General features: G+C 40.1%; 1 protein-coding gene across 1 annotated transcript in view; it reads right to left on the bottom strand.

Moving 5' to 3' along the window:
• Positions 1 to 12,802: 12,802 nt before the first annotated feature.
• Positions 12,803 to 19,435, bottom strand: part of si:ch73-127m5.1 (neurotrypsin) — a 43,872-nt gene continuing 37,239 nt past the window's right edge. Inside the window, exons 12-14 of the mRNA XM_036141930.1 lie at positions 17,735 to 17,857; positions 17,374 to 17,645; positions 12,803 to 14,104 (exon numbers count right to left, since the gene is read on the bottom strand). Of these exons, the coding sequence (XP_035997823.1) occupies positions 13,599 to 14,104; positions 17,374 to 17,645; positions 17,735 to 17,857 (901 nt within the window). The 3' untranslated portion in view covers positions 12,803 to 13,598. The remainder of the gene's footprint in view (positions 14,105 to 17,373; positions 17,646 to 17,734; positions 17,858 to 19,435) is intronic.

Below are 19,435 nucleotides of genomic sequence, written 5' to 3'. Positions count from 1 at the left end.
GCAGAATGATCTACGCAGCGCTGTGCTACAGAAGCATGTTGCCACCAGTGCAGAGCTTGGCCTTAGATTCGGCAGCACGAAGGTGAGAACCTAAGATTTAAATTTTTTTATGGCCTTACCAATAGGATGGCAGCAAAGAACCCCCATCTGTTTATGAAATGGGAGAGTCTGCATTTATCTAGCAAAAGAAAGGCAAGAGCTTTACTGAACGACTGTCTCAATGGGTCTTGCAATCAGAAGGTTGTGGGTTCAAATCCAGCTTCCCCGTCACATATCAGTGTGCCCCTGGGCAAGGCACATAAGCCCAAGTTGGCTACCGAGCTGCGTCTCGGTGTATGATTGTGTGCGTGTTAGTGAGAGCGATGGGGTGAATGCAGCTCTAGTGTAAAGCACTTTGAGTGGTCAGAGTGGAAAAGCGCTTTATAAGTTCAGTCCATTTACTGTTTAATAACAATTAATTTTTTTCCCCAATGATTGAAACTGATCAATGTGTGGATGCTTCTCGTCCAAAGAGGGTGGACAGTTCTGTCCAAGGACTCCGCCTGGGCTTAAAAAAACATGTTTTTGTGCCCTTTCGTTTCACAGGAATGCACTACTGTCACATGAATTCCCGATAAAATACACTGAAGTTTAAGGATGTAACATGACAAAACTAAATATTTTTATTCCATTGAAAGAAAAGCGTTCATTAATTTTAACAAATACCAATCTAAATATTTTGAGCATCCAAAGCATCCTTTGACCTGCAGGCAAATACTTGTCGTAATGTTGTTTCTACTAATTATTGGTATGTTTAGCCTTTAACCCAGGGGTGTCAAACATACGGCCCGCGGGCTGGATCCGGCCCGCCGAACAATTTAGTTCGGCCCTGTGGCTAAATGCATTATCATTATTAAAAAAATATATATATATTTTTTTCTTTTTCCCAGTGTCCTGTCTGGCAATGTGGCAATAAGATGCCACAAAGAGCTCATCAGATTTGACTTTCACAAGTGGAGCAGTACTGCTTTTGCCATAGTGCTCTGCTTGATTTATGAATGTGAATAGATTTATTATGATTCATGCGGGGAATATCTCAAATAATATGGACACTACAATGGGCAAGTAGGAGAGTAAAGGAAGAACAAGAAGAAAAAAAGAAAAGGTGAAAGAAAGAGGAGATAAAAGGAAGAGAATGATAAAACAATTATTGAAAAAAAAAAAACATGTACTTCGTTTAATTGAAAATATGCAGTTTCTATATTGTCCACGAGGGGCGCTGTGTTTTAATCAGCAGATTAAGCTTCAGGTGTGGAAAAATTTAAATCATTTCTTAATTTTTATCTGTTTGATGTATTTTGTCATGCAGGACAGTGTTTTTAAGTTCCAAAAAATGTGAATAAATGTTTTTCAACATTGTACCAATCACTGTGATCAGTTCTTATGCATAATGCACAAGTAAATGTTTAACCGAGTAAAAGTATTTTTGAAATTGCAGATACTTTTCTTAAAAACGCTGGAGTTATTCATAATATATTGTGTAAAAGTGAACTTAATTTAATATAAAAATCAACAACAAGTCCACATTTATTAGTTCTATTTAATCTTGCAATGAGTTTACTTGTGTGGCCCTCTTCAGATCAGATTAAGCTGTATGCAGCCCCTAAACCAAAATCAGTTTGACACCCCTGTAGACTGACTGCAGAATCTGGTGCGTTATATGTGGGGAAACAATTAAAGCTCAAAGATGATTGAATGTTGCACTAATATCAGAATTTGTACATATTTCCCGTTTGATCGGGTGTTTATCTGGTGGCAGGAGGAAATCCCTGGTAAATACCTGAATGGACTCATCGCTATCTGGCCAGAAAGCTCAGACCTTGCCCTGTGTTGCAGTTCTCTCTCTTATTTCAGCTGCACTGATCACGGTGCCGTGTTGAGAAAGGCTCCAACCGTGTTTTGAAGAGCGTTTCTGCTCATATTGGCAAAGGTCCGAGTTGTTTTCAGGTTCGTCTTCTGCGTGCGCGTCTCTAGGATGTAGGACAGCTCCCCTGGTTCCTCTGCTTTCCGTGTGAGTAATGAGGAGAGCTCAGCGGCTGGTTAACTTTGACACACCGACTTTATCAAAGACGCAGAGAGGACGAAACTCGCTGGGGAATAATGTGTCCTGGTAGTTATCGCTGACCTCTGACTCCTCGGTGTCAAAGAAATTAGGAGAAAAGCCAAAGCGAATCTCCTGAATCTAAATTACTTTTGACCTTGCAGAGTTCTTCCAGAAAGCTTCCCTGTCATTACACAGAAGTTTCCTACTAATATCTGCCGTCTTACACGGCCAACCCCCAACGAGTGATAGACGTTCTTAAGATTCATTTAACTCTACTCTAAATGCTTATTTGCTCAACCCTTTTACCTCCTCTTTTGCTGAAGGACAGAAAAAGGTTTCCTTATTTTGCAGCCACTGAGTTGCAGTTCTTCATCTTCTTTCAAAATAAATTCTCCGGGGCGGACAGTACCGCTGTGTGTGCAATTATTCTGCCTTGGGGAAAACGAGGTACACCATCTTTAAGTGGAAAGCTGCTACATTCATACAGCGGCTTGCAAAGGTTTTCATAACGTGTGAACTTTTATGTTACGATCGCTAACTGTATTTTAAAGGGATTTTATGCACCCTGTGAAGTGCAGGGATTCAAAAACTGAAAAGTGTGGCGTGCTTTTGTTTTCAGCCGTCATGAGTAGATAATTTGTGGAGCCGTCTTTTGCTGCAGCCCCTTTTAAAACGTTCTTGCTCCCTTACAACCGAGGGAGACAAAGAGATTTTACTTTAAAAAGCTGCAGAGTTTTGCTGACCAGTAGTGGCCCTAGATAAAATGCTTAACTAAGGCTGGACGATAATTCAATAACGATATATATCGATCGATAGACGTATATCGATCATAGGAGAAAAAAGGTAAATAAAAAGTTCAATAGAATAATAGTTTTCTGTCCTTTTGTATTCTAGCTATGTAGGTTAATATTGCTGTCATTACATCCTCTCAACCAATCACAACACAGACCCATGAACCAAGCTCCGCCCCCTTCAAAGAGTTCAGAGAGCACATGTTTGTTTCTTTTTTTGTTTTTTAAAAACTTGCAGTTTTGGTAAAAAGTTTGTTGAATAAAGGGTTGAGTTTGAATTCAGTGTTCAGTGTCTGTATCTAAAAATAAGCTAAACGGCATAAAATGGCCAGGGCTGCACTTAAAATATGTTTTGAATTTGTTGATGATTATCGGTATCGCCTGATATGATTTTTATTTTATCGATATGCTTTTTCCTATATCGTCCAGCCCTATGTTTAACATCTCCAATTACTGCTCCTAACTACGCCAGTCATCACTTTTAGACACTCCCCTTGGCTCATTTGGTTACCAGGCCTCTGCAGAGGGACATGCTGATGAGGGGTGTAACAATGAGCCAACGTTACGTGTGAAATTGCCTATTACTTTAAAAATGCATTAATAGAAAACAGTTAACGCATCAACTGGTTTTTCCGTTCTGTTTATTTCGTCTGGTTGGAATTTGTGTTTGTTTTCTGGGCGCGTCTTCACCTGCAGTGGAGGGAGCTCATCCTGGCAGGTCACACTCAGGTGCGCAGACAAAACAGTCCCCAGGTATTTGTACATGATTTATTGGTTCCCGTTTTGGCTCAAACTAAGAGGGGTGATACCGGCCAGAGCGGATTTTCCTGTTGATAAAGGGTCTTCAAGTAATTATTATTATTATGGAATGTGTTTAAGATATTTTCAGTTTGTATTAGTTTATGGATGTATTGTTTTGTTTGCTCTTTGTCTAGTGTAAATAGTGTTGTATTTTTCCATTTACAGTTGATGCAACCCTGATAATGGATTTTCCCAATTTAGGTTTGTTTGTCTTTAAGCTTGTTTGTCATTTTTTGTTCGCTGTTGGTGGTTCTGTCTGGTCACACTGCTGACTACAAAAATGAAAAAAACAAGAAGCTGCCACAGATGTCATCTTGCTTTGTTTTTCTGACTGCCTTTTGGGTCCCACTTCACTGCAAAAACAGAACTAAAATAAGCTAGAATTTTCTTGAAATTAGTGTATTTGGACTTTATTTGAGCAGGTAAATAAGATAATCTACCAATGGAATAAGATTTTTGCACTTAAAATAGTAAGCACTCATCTCCATCAATTTATTTGAAGTGCATTATAGCTAATTATTTTATTTTAGGGGTAAAATTACTCTTTCCATTGGCAGATAATCTTATTTACCTGCTCAAATCAAGGACAAATACACTAATTTCAAGAAAATTTTACTTATTTTTAGTTCTGTTTTTGCATTGTTCCATGGCCGCTCAACCAGTTTGACAAGGGATTCAGCTCATTGATTCAGGTGAGTTTGAGCAGGGGTGCATCTAAGAGCCACTTATGGTGCAGCCTTTTCTCAACCCAACCAGCGGACCCAGTAACCCCTAGGAAAGGCTTGTACTTGTAGCACCTTTTACTTTCCTCCCATCTTTAGACGGGGCAACGTTACCCACACCCTGCGGTCACCTCGGCCTCCTGCCTGTCCTGCGTCTCTTTTTTTCTTTGTCTTCAGAGCTGAAAAGTTTTCATCTTGCAGTCTTGTGAAGTTTGGAGGCGGCGCTCCGTGAATCCCTCCTGAAGCTTCCCCTCGCCCTCTCTGCTGCTGTGCTCATTGTTCATGTGTGGAAAGCTGCAGCAAGAGCACAGTCTCATGGGTAAACTGTTATCAGCGGGCAAGAGCTGCTGCAGAGCTTTTTGCATCCTCACTGCAGTGCACAGGTCTGCTCGCCTCTTCTAAATCATCCAGATGAGCTTTAATCGACTCCTTTTAATAAAAATACTCTCATATTGCTACAAAACACAAGGGATGATAAAGTTACACTGTCATTTATGAAAGCATCACGATTGTCCAAGCTTTAAACATATGAAAAAAATCTGTATATTTCTGACAAAAATGTATTTTGCATCAATAAAATATTCAGGATTAAATGAAAAATATATTGAAGGATATTGCTAATCCCTCTAAGGTCTATTTACTGATGATTTTAAGATGTACAAATCGAAACAAATGGAAGATATTGCTGTTGTACAAACTGTTGCTGAAGCTTATCATGAACAAGCATATTCCTCATAAATAAAACCATTTCATTAAAAATAAATTTGTCTCTTTGGCATTTGAAGAAAAGCTTGTATGGAAATGATGCAATATATAGAAACATGTTAATTTGAGGGGAGGGGAAACGTAAAGTTTCAGACTCACCTTTGTTACATCAGCAACAAACACCAGAACTGCCACCAAAGAAAGAATGACGTTACCGTACTGTGATCCGAAATGTGCTTGTTGGCTCACTAACTGAACCGACTCAGACTTCTGTTCATGTGGCTCTCACAGCCCCAGTCCTCTGGTAATTGTCTCATTTGGGACACAGGAAGGGATTCAGGCATGGAGGGAAAACAAAACAGGGAAATCTTACTGGACTTTAATGAAAACAATAGAGCATGGTGTGAATAAAAACATTTGTTGCAACTGAATCTGGAAAAAGTTGATTTAGCTTCTCGTTCACTCAGTCCAAACATCTTGCTGGAGGCTGTTTTTTTTACATCTTTCTTTGTCTAAGACACGTGTCAAATTCCAGGCCCGCGGGCCAAATCCAGCCTGTCGAGGCAGTTTATCCGGCCCTCAAGAGGCAAAAAGAGCATGTCAAGTCATAAAGTACAGGCATATATCATTTTAAATTGTATACACTGCAAAAACGGCTTTAAAAATAAGTAGAATGTGCTTAAAATTAGTGTTTGTCCTAGATATGAGCAGGTAAATAAGATTATTTGCCAATGTTATGAGTATTTTGACCCCTAAAATAAGATAATTACATATACTGCACTTGAAATAAGATGATGGAGATGAATTGTTCCTATTTTAAGAGCAAAAATCTTATTACATTGGCAGATCATTTTATTTACCTGCTCAAATCAAGGAAAAATACACTAATTTTAAGAACATTTTACTTATTTTTAGTTCAGTTTTTGCAGTGCACAGTTTCTAAAACTGTGCCTCCTGTAGCAAATGTCGATATTTGTTTTGTTTTTGTTTTTTTTACACTGTGTGGCATCCTGCCACTAGCTGTCAGTTTTCCCACAACCCATCAAACAACCCAGAAATTTCCAAAAAGAGAAAATATGATGCAGAATGATGAGAATTTAAAGTGTAACTCAACCTAATATAAACCTTTTTTGCAGATAAAGTATATAATCTGAGCCTAAGGGTGCTACTTTTGTTACTGTGCTTTTAATACTTCTATGTGAACTGAAATTAAATTATGAAATCAAAAGTATCTATACACGTGCAACCGGCCTTTTTAATGACATCGTAATGCCAAAGTGGCCCAATGCAGAAATTAGTTTGACTCCCGTGAGCTAAACGGAGACAAGGAAATGGCTTTCCTTGTCTCCTGGCAGCTGGAGCTTGAGGGGGAAAGAGTCATCACAAGGTGCTGATCAACCAATCAGAAGCAGACTTGAGAAAGCAGGAACTAGGTCATGCTGGACAGCCAATAGTAATGAGGGATTTTTTTTTTTTTAGGCCACCCTCTTCAGTCTAGAAAAAGACCAAAAATCCAAAGATCCTTGTCAGTAGATTTACTTTCATACTCCAAGTTTCAAACATGCAATGTTCTTTATTTAAAGAAACAATTTACGATCAGAGTTTATCACATTAATCAATAATTGAAGTTGAATAATCATCGACGAAACGTGGACTGTTTTGTCAGCTTTTCTGAAACTCTAAATGAGCCAAATAAGATCTTTCATATTGGAGCTCTTTGTTTCCTATTGACAGACATTTTAGACAAGATATTTTGAGAATTACGTCATTAAAAAAAGTAATGTTTTGAAAAGTGAGACACCTTATGGGCTAGATAAGAGACTATTGTGGCTAGATCTAAAATATCCAGCATGGACATTTTAAAAGAACATTGAATAAGAGCATTTAAATGGATGTAAAATATCAGATCTTTAATAATATACAGCGCAATTTGTGGTATTTTTTATTAAAATAAAAACTGTTAGAAGTGTTAATAATTGGTTTATACCCTTAATGTGCATAACGGCCATTTTGATGAGTTAAATGGGTGTTCTTTTTTATTTATAAAAAAAAAAGCATCAATCTAACCTGCTGAAGATGTTCACCACAACGCTGTGCTAAACTAGTTGCATCTGCTCTCGCTGTGATGCAGCTCTTCCAGCATCCATGGACACATCCCATCTCTGAAGCCGTTCTGCAAAGCGGAGGCTGCCGGAGGCATTACATAAAACCAAAGTGATATTTCCTGGAAATTATGTCAGCTTTTTATTTTTTAATCTCTTCCAGATATGTGACCTTTTTTATGTTATTACCTTGGATACAAAAGCATATTGAATAAGACAGATTAAATAAGATTAACTGGATAGTGTTATCAAACAGCGACCTCCACGTTAGAGGTGCACTCATTTGTTATCTGCCGTCATGCTGAGTGGGGAAAATGCGCTATTTTCTGCTTCACGGAAATTAATCCTGACCCGGGGTGTGAATACTTACGCAGCCCTGCGAGTTAAACATGTGTCAGCAGTTTATCAGCTTCACTCTGTAGCTCTGCCCCAGTTTTACGTGGGTGCCTAAACAACTCTTATACTCCAGTGCTCTAGATCCAACACTTACCCTTTAAACGTGGTAAAAATTTATATTATTAAATTATTCATTTTGTTGTGCTATCATTAATAACGCTATTAAACAATTTTCTATATACGTGTTAAAATATATCATGTTTAGAATGATTTTTTTTTTTTTAGAAATACATTTGTTGTATTGGTTAAATGTGTAATAAATAAAATGTTTTACCCAAAGTATTCAAACCAAAATCAATGATAGCACTTGGTAGTTATGCTGCATCAGCAAAATCTCTCCTAGATGAATATTTGGCAGCAGGCTGATGTTTCTGGATGTGCTGCTGAAGCTCTTTTGAGAAGCAGAAAGAAGCGTAGTCCAGCAGATGGAAAACACATCAAGCTTATTTCCCTTCAACATCGGAAGATGTCCAGCAGTTCCCAGCTGGCAGAAATTAGCGCAGTGCAAAAACAGAACTAAAATAAGTAAAAATTTTCTTGAACTGAGTGCATTTGTACTTTATTTGAGAAGGTAAATAAGATAATCTACCAATGGAATTAGATTTTTGCACTTAAAATAGGAAGAACTCATCTCCATCAACTTATTTCAAGTGCATTTTATCTAATTATCTTTTTTTAGGGGTAAAATTATGCTTTCCTTTGACAGATAATCTTATTTACCTGCTCAAATCAAGGACAAATACAGTAATTTCATGAAAATTTTACTTCTTTTTAGTTCTGTTTTTGCAGTGTGGGGCCATCTACTGTCTAGAAAGGTCTGGACAGATGTGGACTTCATGGAAGAACTGCAGCCAAAAAGCTTTCCCTCTGACGTGGAAGCAACTCAAGTATGCACAAAAACATAGGAACAGGGTGCAGGAAAATGGCAGCAGCAGCTCTGGACTGCTGAGTTAATTTGAAATCTTTGGGGGCAGCAGAAGGCAGTGTTCGCCGAAGGGCTAGAAAGCGGTACAACGCTGAAAGTCTTTGGGCGACAGTGAAGCACGGTGGAGGTTCCTTGCCAGTTTGAGGCTATATTTCTGCACGTGAAGTTGGAGAATGACAGGCAGATACTTATTCATCATTGAAAACCATCAGAGAGGCCTAAGATTGGTCCCATATTTATTCTAGAGCAAGACGGAAACTTAAATCTATACGGTCCAGATCATTAAGGACCATCTTCAGCATGAAGAAGAACAAGAAGTCCTGGAGGTGAAGGCATGGCGCCCGCAGAGTCCTGGGCGAAATAAAAAGCCAAGTTCGTTCAGAAACTGTTAAGGTCTTCAAGGGAAATGGTGGTCACAGCATATAGTTATATTTATTATTCTTGATATTTCATAATAATGCTAAAATAATGTCCTGTTGTGCACCGCCACTCCATAATGGCACCAACGTGATCAACACACGATCATCCGACTCCTAAAGAGTTAAAAAGAAACAACAGCCCATCTGTTCACAGTTCATTGCATTTTAATCATCCATTACATGAATATTGTGGAAAAGCAATAAGGTCTTCAAGACGATCGAGTAGTAATTAATAATTCAAAACCGCATTTCATCCAAAGTGACTTGACGGTCAGAGCAGAGATGCTTTCCATGCGGAGTGTTTATCATAAAAATCACAAACCCCTCCATTCCGACGCTGCTATTAATATTTCATTCTCCAATTCTCAGCCCATTTTATAAAAGTCATTAACAATAAATAAATCAGCCACATCCTGACGGACTGCAGGCTCATTATGGTCAGTGCAAATAAAAGGCCAATCCACTCTGAGCCCTGCGTCTTCACAGAGGAACAGAGGGAATGATTACCAGCGCTCATGGGTGACTGAGAACAGCAGCTAAGAAGATTAATCTTTCAATTACTTGCAGTTTTGTAAGTAATCGCTTTGTTTCGTTTGTTCAGTTCATGTCTTTGTCTGGAAAAGTATCCATACCCCCTTTGAGTTTTTCAAATTTTACTTGAGAAAAACAGAGTGAGAGAGATCCTAGATCCAGCGTCTGAAGATACGAAAAGTACGGCCTGACTGGAAACCTACTAAAACATGGCCGTCCAACATGGCCGTCCTAGCTTGAATGCCGTCCGTCCTGCACCTGAGAACATAGCTAGGTAGTTCAAACCTCCCTTTGACTTACTGGACATTCAGATGAACATGCAAAAATTGGTTAGTGTGCAACTGACTGTATTTAGCATCCATGCCAGCCCCTGACACAGCGTTGCCCTGGGCAAGGAGTCACATTATCCATGCCAGGAAACACTGCAAAAAGGGAACTAAAAGTAGGTAAAATCATCTTGAAATTAGTGTCTTTGTCATTGATTTGAGTTGGTAAATCAGACTATTTGCCAACCAAATAAGATTTTTGCACTTAAAATAAGAATAATTCATCTCCATCATCTCATTTCAAGTGCAGGGTGTCTAACTATCTTATTTTAAGGGTAGACATTCTCATTCCATTGGCAAATAGTCCTACACTGCAAAAATGGATCTAAAAATAAGTAAAATGTTCTTAAATATAGTGTATTTATCCTTGATTTGAGTAGGTAAATAAGATTACCTGCCAATGGAATGAGTATTTTGACCCCTAAAATAAGATAATTAGACATCCTGCACTTGAAATAAGATGATGGGGATGAATCGTTCCTATTTTAAGTGCAAAAATCTCATTCCATTGGCAAAATGTGTTATTTATCTGCTCAAATCAAGAACAAATACACTAATTTTAAGAACATTTTACTTATTTCTAGTTGTTTTTGCAGTGTATTTAGCTTCCCATGAAGAAAGACAGTACTGAAAGAGAACCAAAAGAAGTTTCCCGTTTAAGAATTAGGTGAAATGCCGTGTCTCCACACCACTGTCATGCCCAGGTGGAGCACGGTGGTGGCAGCATCATGCTGTGGTCCGAGTTGACGGGAAGGTAGAGGAAGCTGCGTATATTCAGGTGAGAAAAAGAAAAAAAAAATCTGCTGTAGCTGCAAAACGCCTGGAGCCGGGGTGGAGGTTTGCCTTCCAGCAGAACAACAGGTCCAAACATAGAGCCAGCGCTACAACAGAACGGTTTAGATCGCATGTTAAAACCGGAATTTAGTTCATTATTCATGATTCAGACTTGATGAAAATCTAGGCACAGATTTCAGTGTATATTGTCAGATTTTCAGATCTTTATTGGACAAAAGTTGAAACCCATGAATACTTTTTCTTCCACTTCCCAGCTGTGCACCGCTCTGTGATGGTTTATCTCATCATCGTATTAAAATACCTCAACGTTTGTGGACACATTAAAAAACTGTGGAAGCGTGAAAGGGGCGTGAATACTTTTTGCGAGCCGTTGTTTTTATGTCTGTCATATTTTCAGACCTGGTTCAGGAAATCTGTCTTCCCCAGACATAAAACAGGCCTTCAGCGTCCATTGTAAACTACATCTGTCTGCGGGTTTAAACACTAGCATCCATCAAGTGTCAGAGGAGAAATAAGAGCAACACGCGGAAGGTTGTCGTCAGTAAATGCTTTAATACTCAACCATGATTCAGCACAGTACACCAGGGAGCGGCTGATGGGTTCAACACGAGTTTATTCTCCCCGCAGCCTCACATCTCAGAGACAAACTGTATTTACAAGAGCCCGCTGAGTCTGAGGCGGGCTGCAGGAGCGGATCTATGTACAGGATCGGAACAACAGGCTCGGGACAGACAGTAACAGGTCACAGGATGCTTCACGACACAATGATTCACAGCACATCAAGCACGGGTCCGTACGCTTACTGCAACCGTATAAAAACAAGACGAGGGGGGCCGAGCGGCCTGGCGGCGGGCGGCCCTGTGAAAAGAGAGCAACGTTGCCACCTTCTGCTCGCATCACACATCTGCTCAGGGAATACCAGAAGAAGCCGCCGCAGGTCGGCTGTCTAACACTATTTAAACTGAGGAGAAGCAGCTATCCATCTATCTGAGAGACTATCTACTGAATCTGTCTAGAGCGATACGAAAAGGATATCTATCACCTGGCCGTCGGCTTCCAGTGGCTTTCAGACGAGAGAATTTTCCAGCACAGACTCAAAGGACCATACCGTTGTTTCTGCTGCTGTCAGAGAAAGGTGGATGTGAAGCGCCGCTTTACTGCTGTGGGTCTGGTTAGTTTTATGTGTAACAGGGGGAGGAGAGGGACGGGAGGGAGGGAAAAAAGGACAAGGAAAGGAAAAAGAGGAGGAAGGAAGGATAGAAGGAAAGGAAGCAGAAGGAGAAGGAAGGAAGGAAGGAAGGATAGGAAGGATGGAAGGAAGGAAGGAAAAACGAAGGAAGGATAGGAAAAAAGACAAAGTAGAGAAAAAGAGGAAGGAAGGAAGGAAGGAAGGAAAACAAGGGAAGGAAAGACAGAAGGAAAGGAAGGATAGGAAAAAAGGGAAAAGAAGGAAGGAAGGAAGGAAGGAAGGAAGAAAGGAAGGAAGGAAGGAAGGAAGGAAGGAAGGAAGGAAGGAAGGAAGGAAGGTAGAAAAACAAGGGAAGGAAAGACAGAAGGAAAAAAGAAGGAAATAGAAGGAAGGATAGGAAAAAAGGGAAAGGAAAGAAAAAGAGGAAGGAAGGAAGGAAGGAAGGAAGGAAGGAAGGAAGGAAGGAAGGAAGGAAGGAAGGAAGGAAGGAAAAGGGAAAGAAAAAGAGGAAGGAAGGAAGAAAAAGGAGAAGAAAAAGAAGAAGGAAGGAAAAAGGGAAGAAAAAGAGGAAGGAAGGAAAAAGGGAAGAAAAAGAGGAAGGAAGGAAAAAGGGAAGAAAAAGAGGAAGGAAGGAAGGAAGGAAGGAAGGAAGGAAGGAAGGAAGGAAGGAAGGAAGGAAGGAAGGAAGGAAGGAAGGAAGGAAGGAAGGAAGGAAGACGAAGGAAGGATAGGAAAAAAGACAAAGGAAAGAAAAAAGAAGAAGGAAAGAAAAAGAGGAATGAAGGAAGGAAGGTAGAAAAATAAGGGAAGGAAGGATAGGAAGGAAGTATAGAAAAAAAAGACAAAGGAAAGGGAAAGACTAAGGAAGGTAGAAAAACAAGGGAATGAAGGAAAGAAGGAAAAAAGAAAGAAATAGAAGGAAGGATAGAAAAAAAGACTAAGGAAAGAAAAAGAGAAAAGAAAAAAAGGAAGGAAGGAAGGAAGGAAATGTGCTCTGATCTATTTTCTTTTTCCATATTTATCCAGAGCTGCAAAAGGAAACCAGGAAGCGTTTTCCTGCCTGCTTAGCAACCTTTCTGCATGTAGCAGCTTAAGTGGGAGGTGCTGTTGGTGCTGCAGCTCCACCTGTGGCGGATGAACTACACAGAAAGTTAAATTGTCCGTAACTTCATACTAAAGGTTGCTGCAGCAAATCCTCACTGAAGGTTTCAGCAGAGAGTGAACAGTGAGTTAGAATACGACGCAGATCAGAGGTGAAGAATACAGCAGCTCCTGCTAAAGCAGCGGTATGGTCCTGAGTTAAGCAGCTAAAATCACCTACAGCACTTTCACTTTTTAAGACGACACCCTGAAGAGATGAGCCCTGTTCGAAAAGTAAACACACGGTTTCATATAAAAGCTAATCAAGAACGCTGCAGCAGTTTATCTACATGATTCAGCTCAGAGGTGTGGAGGTTTTTTTTACAGAGACAGACCTACTGTTAGATGTCGCTTGTTAGAATTTCACTATGTTCCTAATAACTCACACAGAGGACAACTATTTTAATTGTAAAGTTAGATTAGCATAGATTAATGTGTGACCGCGTCCCTTAGGTACTTTTTGTCCTGTAATTACATCTGATTTGGCCCTGATAATTATCATGCTATTTAAATCTGGATCATCCCAAACATCACATCAATGTCTGCCTTTGCAAATCTCACGTCTGTCTGTCGAAATGCTTCAATAAGGAAACTTTAAACTACGTCACCCCCCCCCCCCCCCCCCCCCCAGGTGGTCACATGGCACAGGTGGCAGCCAATGGCACGGCCTCAATTAGACCTCAATCTGTTTGTTTTTGTCTGCGTCCTCTGTGTGAAACGTGTGCGCGCTCTTGAATCTGGGCTGCTGATGAGCGTGTGCACGTTTGAGCTCTTGGTGTTCTTCATCATCATCACCATCGTCGTCGTCTGAGTGCGAAATGTCATGGTCGGCGCGCGTGGGAGCGCCTTGAGTGGCACGCGCCTCCTCCGGACGCCCTTGCGCGGCGACGACCTCGTCGATCCAGCTCCTGAAGCGGCTCACCCGGGTGTACAGCGCCGGGGAGGCCGGGTCGGAGCAGCCGTAGCCCCCGGCGACGACCCCGGCGACGACCCATCGGCCTGACTCCTCCTGGCACAGCAGCCCGCCTCCGGAGCTGCCCTGGCAGCCATCGCCGTGAAGGAGGCTGGTGTCCGGGGGACTGCCGGCGCACAACGTGCCGTGACTGGAGAAGCTGTTGCCGAAGCGCTTCTTGCACCGCCACGACGACATCAGGGGGACCCAGGAAGCCACGACGGAGTCTGCGCGAAAACAAACGCAGGGCATGTCAGGAATGCAGAAAACACTCACCATTAGATTAGATTAAATTAGATTAGATTCAACTTTATTGTCATTACACAGGTACAGGTACAAGGCAACGAAATGCAGTTTAGGTCTAACCAGAAGTGCAATAGTAGCAAGTGCAGGATAAATAATGGTTCCATAAGTACAGGACATGGGTTTTTACTGAATAAATATAGAGATGGATACTATTATAAACAGAATTTTACTGATAGATTTGTCCTATGAGTATATTATATAGATAACTAGTATTGTGAACTAAATTTACAGCTGGATACGTACCGAATATAATATACAGGTGGATATTACTATAAATAGAGTTTTACAGATGTGTATATATAGATAACTAGTATTAAGACCTGAGCAAAGGATTTATTTCATACATAAAATGGAAACGATGCCGTTTTAAAAAGAGATTTGTTAGCGTTTTTAGTGGACACATGCAGAGGTGGTTTTAGATCAGATTTACCAGTGGGGCCAATGTTTTTTTTTTTTTTTTCATGGGGGCACTGGAATAAATAATTAAACCAGGAAAAACTGGGCAAATTTTAATCGAGCCGCTTGTGTCTCTGGAACAGCAGGTTGTAGACCCCTGAAAACTGCGATCCTTCAATACGGCTGAAGTACAATTATAAAAATTAATATGTAATGGTAAAAAAATGTAAATGGTCCCAAGGACCAACCAGTTACCATTTTTATTCCAGCGCATGTCATCATAAGAATTCAGTATTATGTCCTCAGTACAGGGGCCCTGTCCAGTTCTAGCAGGGCACTGGCCCCTGTTGGCCCCTGTCTAGAACCGCCCCTGGACACATGATCGTAGGGGCCCTCAAACCAGGTGGCTCTCGTGGCAATTTTCGCATTTAACAGGACCCTGAGCAAGATGCTGCTTCTGTCACGCCCCTCAGTCCATTAAAATGCAGGAAATGACCAGAGATGGGGGTTAGGGCTGTGCATAAAAATCAATACAAAGATTAATATTGACGTCTTTAAAAACAATTTAATATCGAAATTCTGGCTTTCAATACCGATATACCTCCCAACCCCTAGGGGGCGTTAATACAGTGAGTCATTGCTGTTCACAGCGAGGAAGTGCAAGTGAGACGAATTTGCGGAAAGGCCGACAGGATTTTAGAAACATCTTCGTCCCTAAAATCAGACGTTAGGGCACATTTTTGGTAAATGCATTGAACCAAATGCACTTTATTTTCCTGTTAATATATATCAGTGTTCAATAAATTAAACATAAATATGATATTTGGCTGATTTTGTTGATCGCATGACTTTGAGCATTAATTTGAAATAAATAAATATTGAAATTGGAGTCAACTCAAATGAAGCTGAGCTATATCGAGGATCGGATCAAATCGGATCATCCTAAATGATACCCAGCCCTAATGGGGGTACAGTCCCACACCAAGCATGCAACCTAGTCTTATTCTCAGCAGCAAGTAACACTTATCTATTCAACACACACTGATGCCGACTCTCTATCGCAGGTTGCATGTGCAAAAATCTATGGAAATGTTGTTCAGGGCACATTTGAATAAGATTTTTGTAGGTCAGTTGAGGTTGCCTGTTTTTGTCCCTATGTGCTAAAAGGAGAATAATGGGAAGCAGAACTTTTTAGAGACACGGCACAAAGAACTGAAATCCAACGCGGTTCAGCAAGAGACACAACATCCTGATCCAAACTCAGAGTTCTGCTTCTTCAGATAAGGTTACGTTTTTTAGACTTCATTATTCTTAAAAATAAATGCCACCTTGGATGCAGAATCTCCTCTCTGCTTTAAATCTGTGATGGGACAGATGCAAACTATATTAAATGATGAACAGTGAGTGAGACTGAATGAGACAGATTCTTTTTCACACATTTTCATAGACAAACGTGGCACATAAAGCCAGAATGAGTCCAAAGATTCAGGGTGAAATTTCACTGAATACTTTTAATATTTCAACCACCTGGTGGCGCCAGAGGGACATAATACGAGGAACTGATTCCAATTTTAAAGCGAAAAAAAAAAGAATTGTCAAGATTTTTAGCTTTATTATCTAAGATATATTTTGTTAATCGTGTACATTTTACACGCTTCCCTGTCGTTTTCTTTGCTGTTTATACTGTTGATTCCTTTCAGCAGTTTTTCAGTGTCCTGTTTTGACAGGAAACGCTTTGAGTTGTTGATGCCACCTACTGTGGAGATTTTTTTTACATGTCCTATCGCCATTATGTTTGTTTATTTATAATTAAATTTGTATTTTATAAGTATTAGTATCCACATTACATTTATCATTCCATTAATATTATTAGATCAATTAGTAGTAATATCTTTACATGCCTTTGAATATTTTGTTTAATTGTAAATTTTAATCTAAAATGTTTCTCTAAACTATAAGATAGAAATAGTACACATAAGAATGACTTTAAATTTAAAGGAAAACTTTTGTTTCTTAATAAAGGATGTCAGTCAGGGATTTATGATTTTATTTTCTAAATCAGGGGTGTCCAAACTTTTCTGCACAAGAGCTGAAAAGTACTGGACGGCCAAAAAAGTTATAATAAGAGTTTTTTTTTTAAATTAACAAAAAATTATAGTAATTGTTTTTACTGCTCTACAAAATATGATCAGTTTAATAAAAAAAAAGTTTGATTCTCTGTAGGAAAGGCATGTGTAAATTTCTGTAGATCCAAAGCTAAAAACAGGTTTTGCTCTTTTCCTTTATTAAAAGATGGTCACCCCGTTTTGCTAATTGTTTTGGCTCAGTTTGAGAAAAAAAAAGAATAATTTTTGGTCTTGCAATCCAAGAACAGGATTTGGATCAGTGTGTCTTTTGAAAACACTTGCTGTATTTAGCCAATTTTAGTAAAATTCGGTCAAAACAGATTTTAATGCACAAAAGTCTGCATTTGAATTAAAGTCCTCAGAGACAAGTGGTCCTATTTACTATGGAATTAAAGAGAATGAAATAAAATAAAAAGTGTGATTATGAAAAGATGAATACCTCGTGTTGTACCTAACATTTCCAATTGTAAGAGCTCAACCTGTCTGTAAATAATTTTGCCCTAATTAAAAATTAAAAGCTTCCATCTGTGCTGGTGGACCAACATCAGTCCAGGGCCTCACTTTGGCCATGGCTGGTCTAAATGGTTCCTTTAAGCAAGCCTTCAGGTATTTAGGTGCTTTTGCAAACTCTTTGGGGTTAAAAACAAAAAGGGAGAAAAATAACGAACCGGCTCCAGTCCAGCTTGTGGTGACCATCACGACACATGATGATGATGGAGTCTTTGCCGCGGCCGCAGAGTCAGCAGCAGGAAGGCAGGCGGCGTTCGTGTTGGCTTCAAACGTCACACAGTGGCCCTTGGCGCTGGGCAGCTTCAGCATGGCTAGGTCGTGGCCTCCGCTCTGACCCTTAAACTTCCTGTGGACCACGACCTGCTCCGGTTTGAGAGCCTGCTCCGACGCCCCGACCTGGACCACGTAGCGGGACGGGTCGGTGCCGAACCTGCGGCGCAGAGACAGAGGGAGATTCAGGAGGAGGAGGAGGAGGAGGAGGAGGCTGGTTACTGCTGCAGAGAGAGAAGCCGGGTTTACCTGCTGAGGCAGGAAGCAGACGTCAGCGCCCAGCAGGGGCTGATCAGAGTCCCGCTGCAGAGAGGGCCGCCGGCTCCTTCTTCAGACTGAAGCCACACTGACACCTGCCAGGGCCACGTTGTCCTAAAAGTAAACACAAAGAAAACCTTTTTTTTTCATGCCCAATTATGTATCTGATCACTTTCACTGTGCAGTCGTTTTATTTTATTTATTATTTCTCCTTTATTTAACCAGGTGATACCCATTGAGAACTCTTTTGGTTCTCCACAACCACTATCGAGCTATTTCCTTCTGGATAATTTTCACCTAAACTAGTGCACTCTCACAAACTCCCACAGGTGCAGGGTTCCAGGTATTAAGTGTTCACTTATATACAGAAAGCCTGTAATTAATTAATTTTTTTATGTTCTTTCACTTTATTTCTTCAGGTATCACATTACGCATGTCAGCTTAAATAATAATACATATGATTTAGCAATGGCATCAAGGTGTTAGTCCATTGTATCTGTTGCTTTATGTCTGTTGGTTGTGCTGTTCTTTTTACATCTCTCTTTCCAGGTGATGGAGCAGACGGAGAACGTTTTATCACTCTCTCCCTTTTATCTCTTCTTTCTTTCACCTCTTTTTTTTCTTTTTTTTTCTCTCTCTTGTTGTTCTTCCTTTACTCTCCCATTGTAGTGTCCATATAATTTGAAATTCTCCCTGCAGGAATCACAATAAAGCTATTAACATGTATAAATCAAGCGGAGCACTATGGCGAAAGCTGTTCGCTCCACTTGTGAAAGCAAAATCTGTCGAGCTCTATCTGGCATTGAGACATTGCTAGACAGGACACTGGGGGAAAAAATAAATAAATAAATCTCTTTTGCAAGGGAGACCTGGCCAAGATAGGCATCAAAATTACATCACATCATTACATACGTACAAAGACACACACATTAAAAGCCAAATATGCACTTACAATGAAATCTCAATTAAAACCTTGACTTGTGAGGGAGTCCAACTCAAAGCATCTCATTCTCAGCTTAAAAAATACTCAAAGGAACCAATCTACTGAGTTTCAAGTTATTTTCCAGCAAATTCCATGTAAAGGGAGCAGAGTAAGAAAAGGCCTTTTTACCCAGCTCAGTACTGACACATGGGACAGAAAACAAGACAATAGCCTGAGAACGGAGAGAGTAATGACCAGTACTTTTTTTCATAAGAAGTGAACATAAATAAGATGGAAGCGCACCAAGAATAGCCTTATATATAAAGGTATACCAATGACAAAGCCTCCGTGTATCAAAAGCAGACCACCCTACACAGGAATACAGCTCACAGTGATGGGTGTGAGCTTTAAAATTAGTAATAAATCTCAACGATGCGTGATAGGCTGCGTCAATCATCTGAAGGCATTGAGCAGATGAATGCATATATAATATATCACCATAATCCAGCACAGTTAAAAAAAAGTGGATGCCACTAACCGTTTATTTACATGAAAAGAAAAGCACAGCTTATTTCGAAAGTAAAAACCCAATTTTAGCCTCAACTTTCTCACTAGACAGTGAACATGAGGCTTAAATGATAGGCAGTATGATAGGCAGTCATGCCTACTGTATCAGCTTTACTTCTGAACCATATGCTCACTCCATTTAATAACCCTGTACTGACCTTACTAAAGGTAAAACAACCTGACTGAGAACCCGGTTTGTGTTT

Source organism: Fundulus heteroclitus, chromosome 10, assembly GCF_011125445.2.
Source record: "Fundulus heteroclitus isolate FHET01 chromosome 10, MU-UCD_Fhet_4.1, whole genome shotgun sequence".
Classification (NCBI taxonomy): domain Eukaryota; kingdom Metazoa; phylum Chordata; class Actinopteri; order Cyprinodontiformes; family Fundulidae; genus Fundulus; species Fundulus heteroclitus.
Note: the sequence above shows the minus strand (reverse complement) of the source record. Positions and strands in the feature narration are given on the sequence as shown.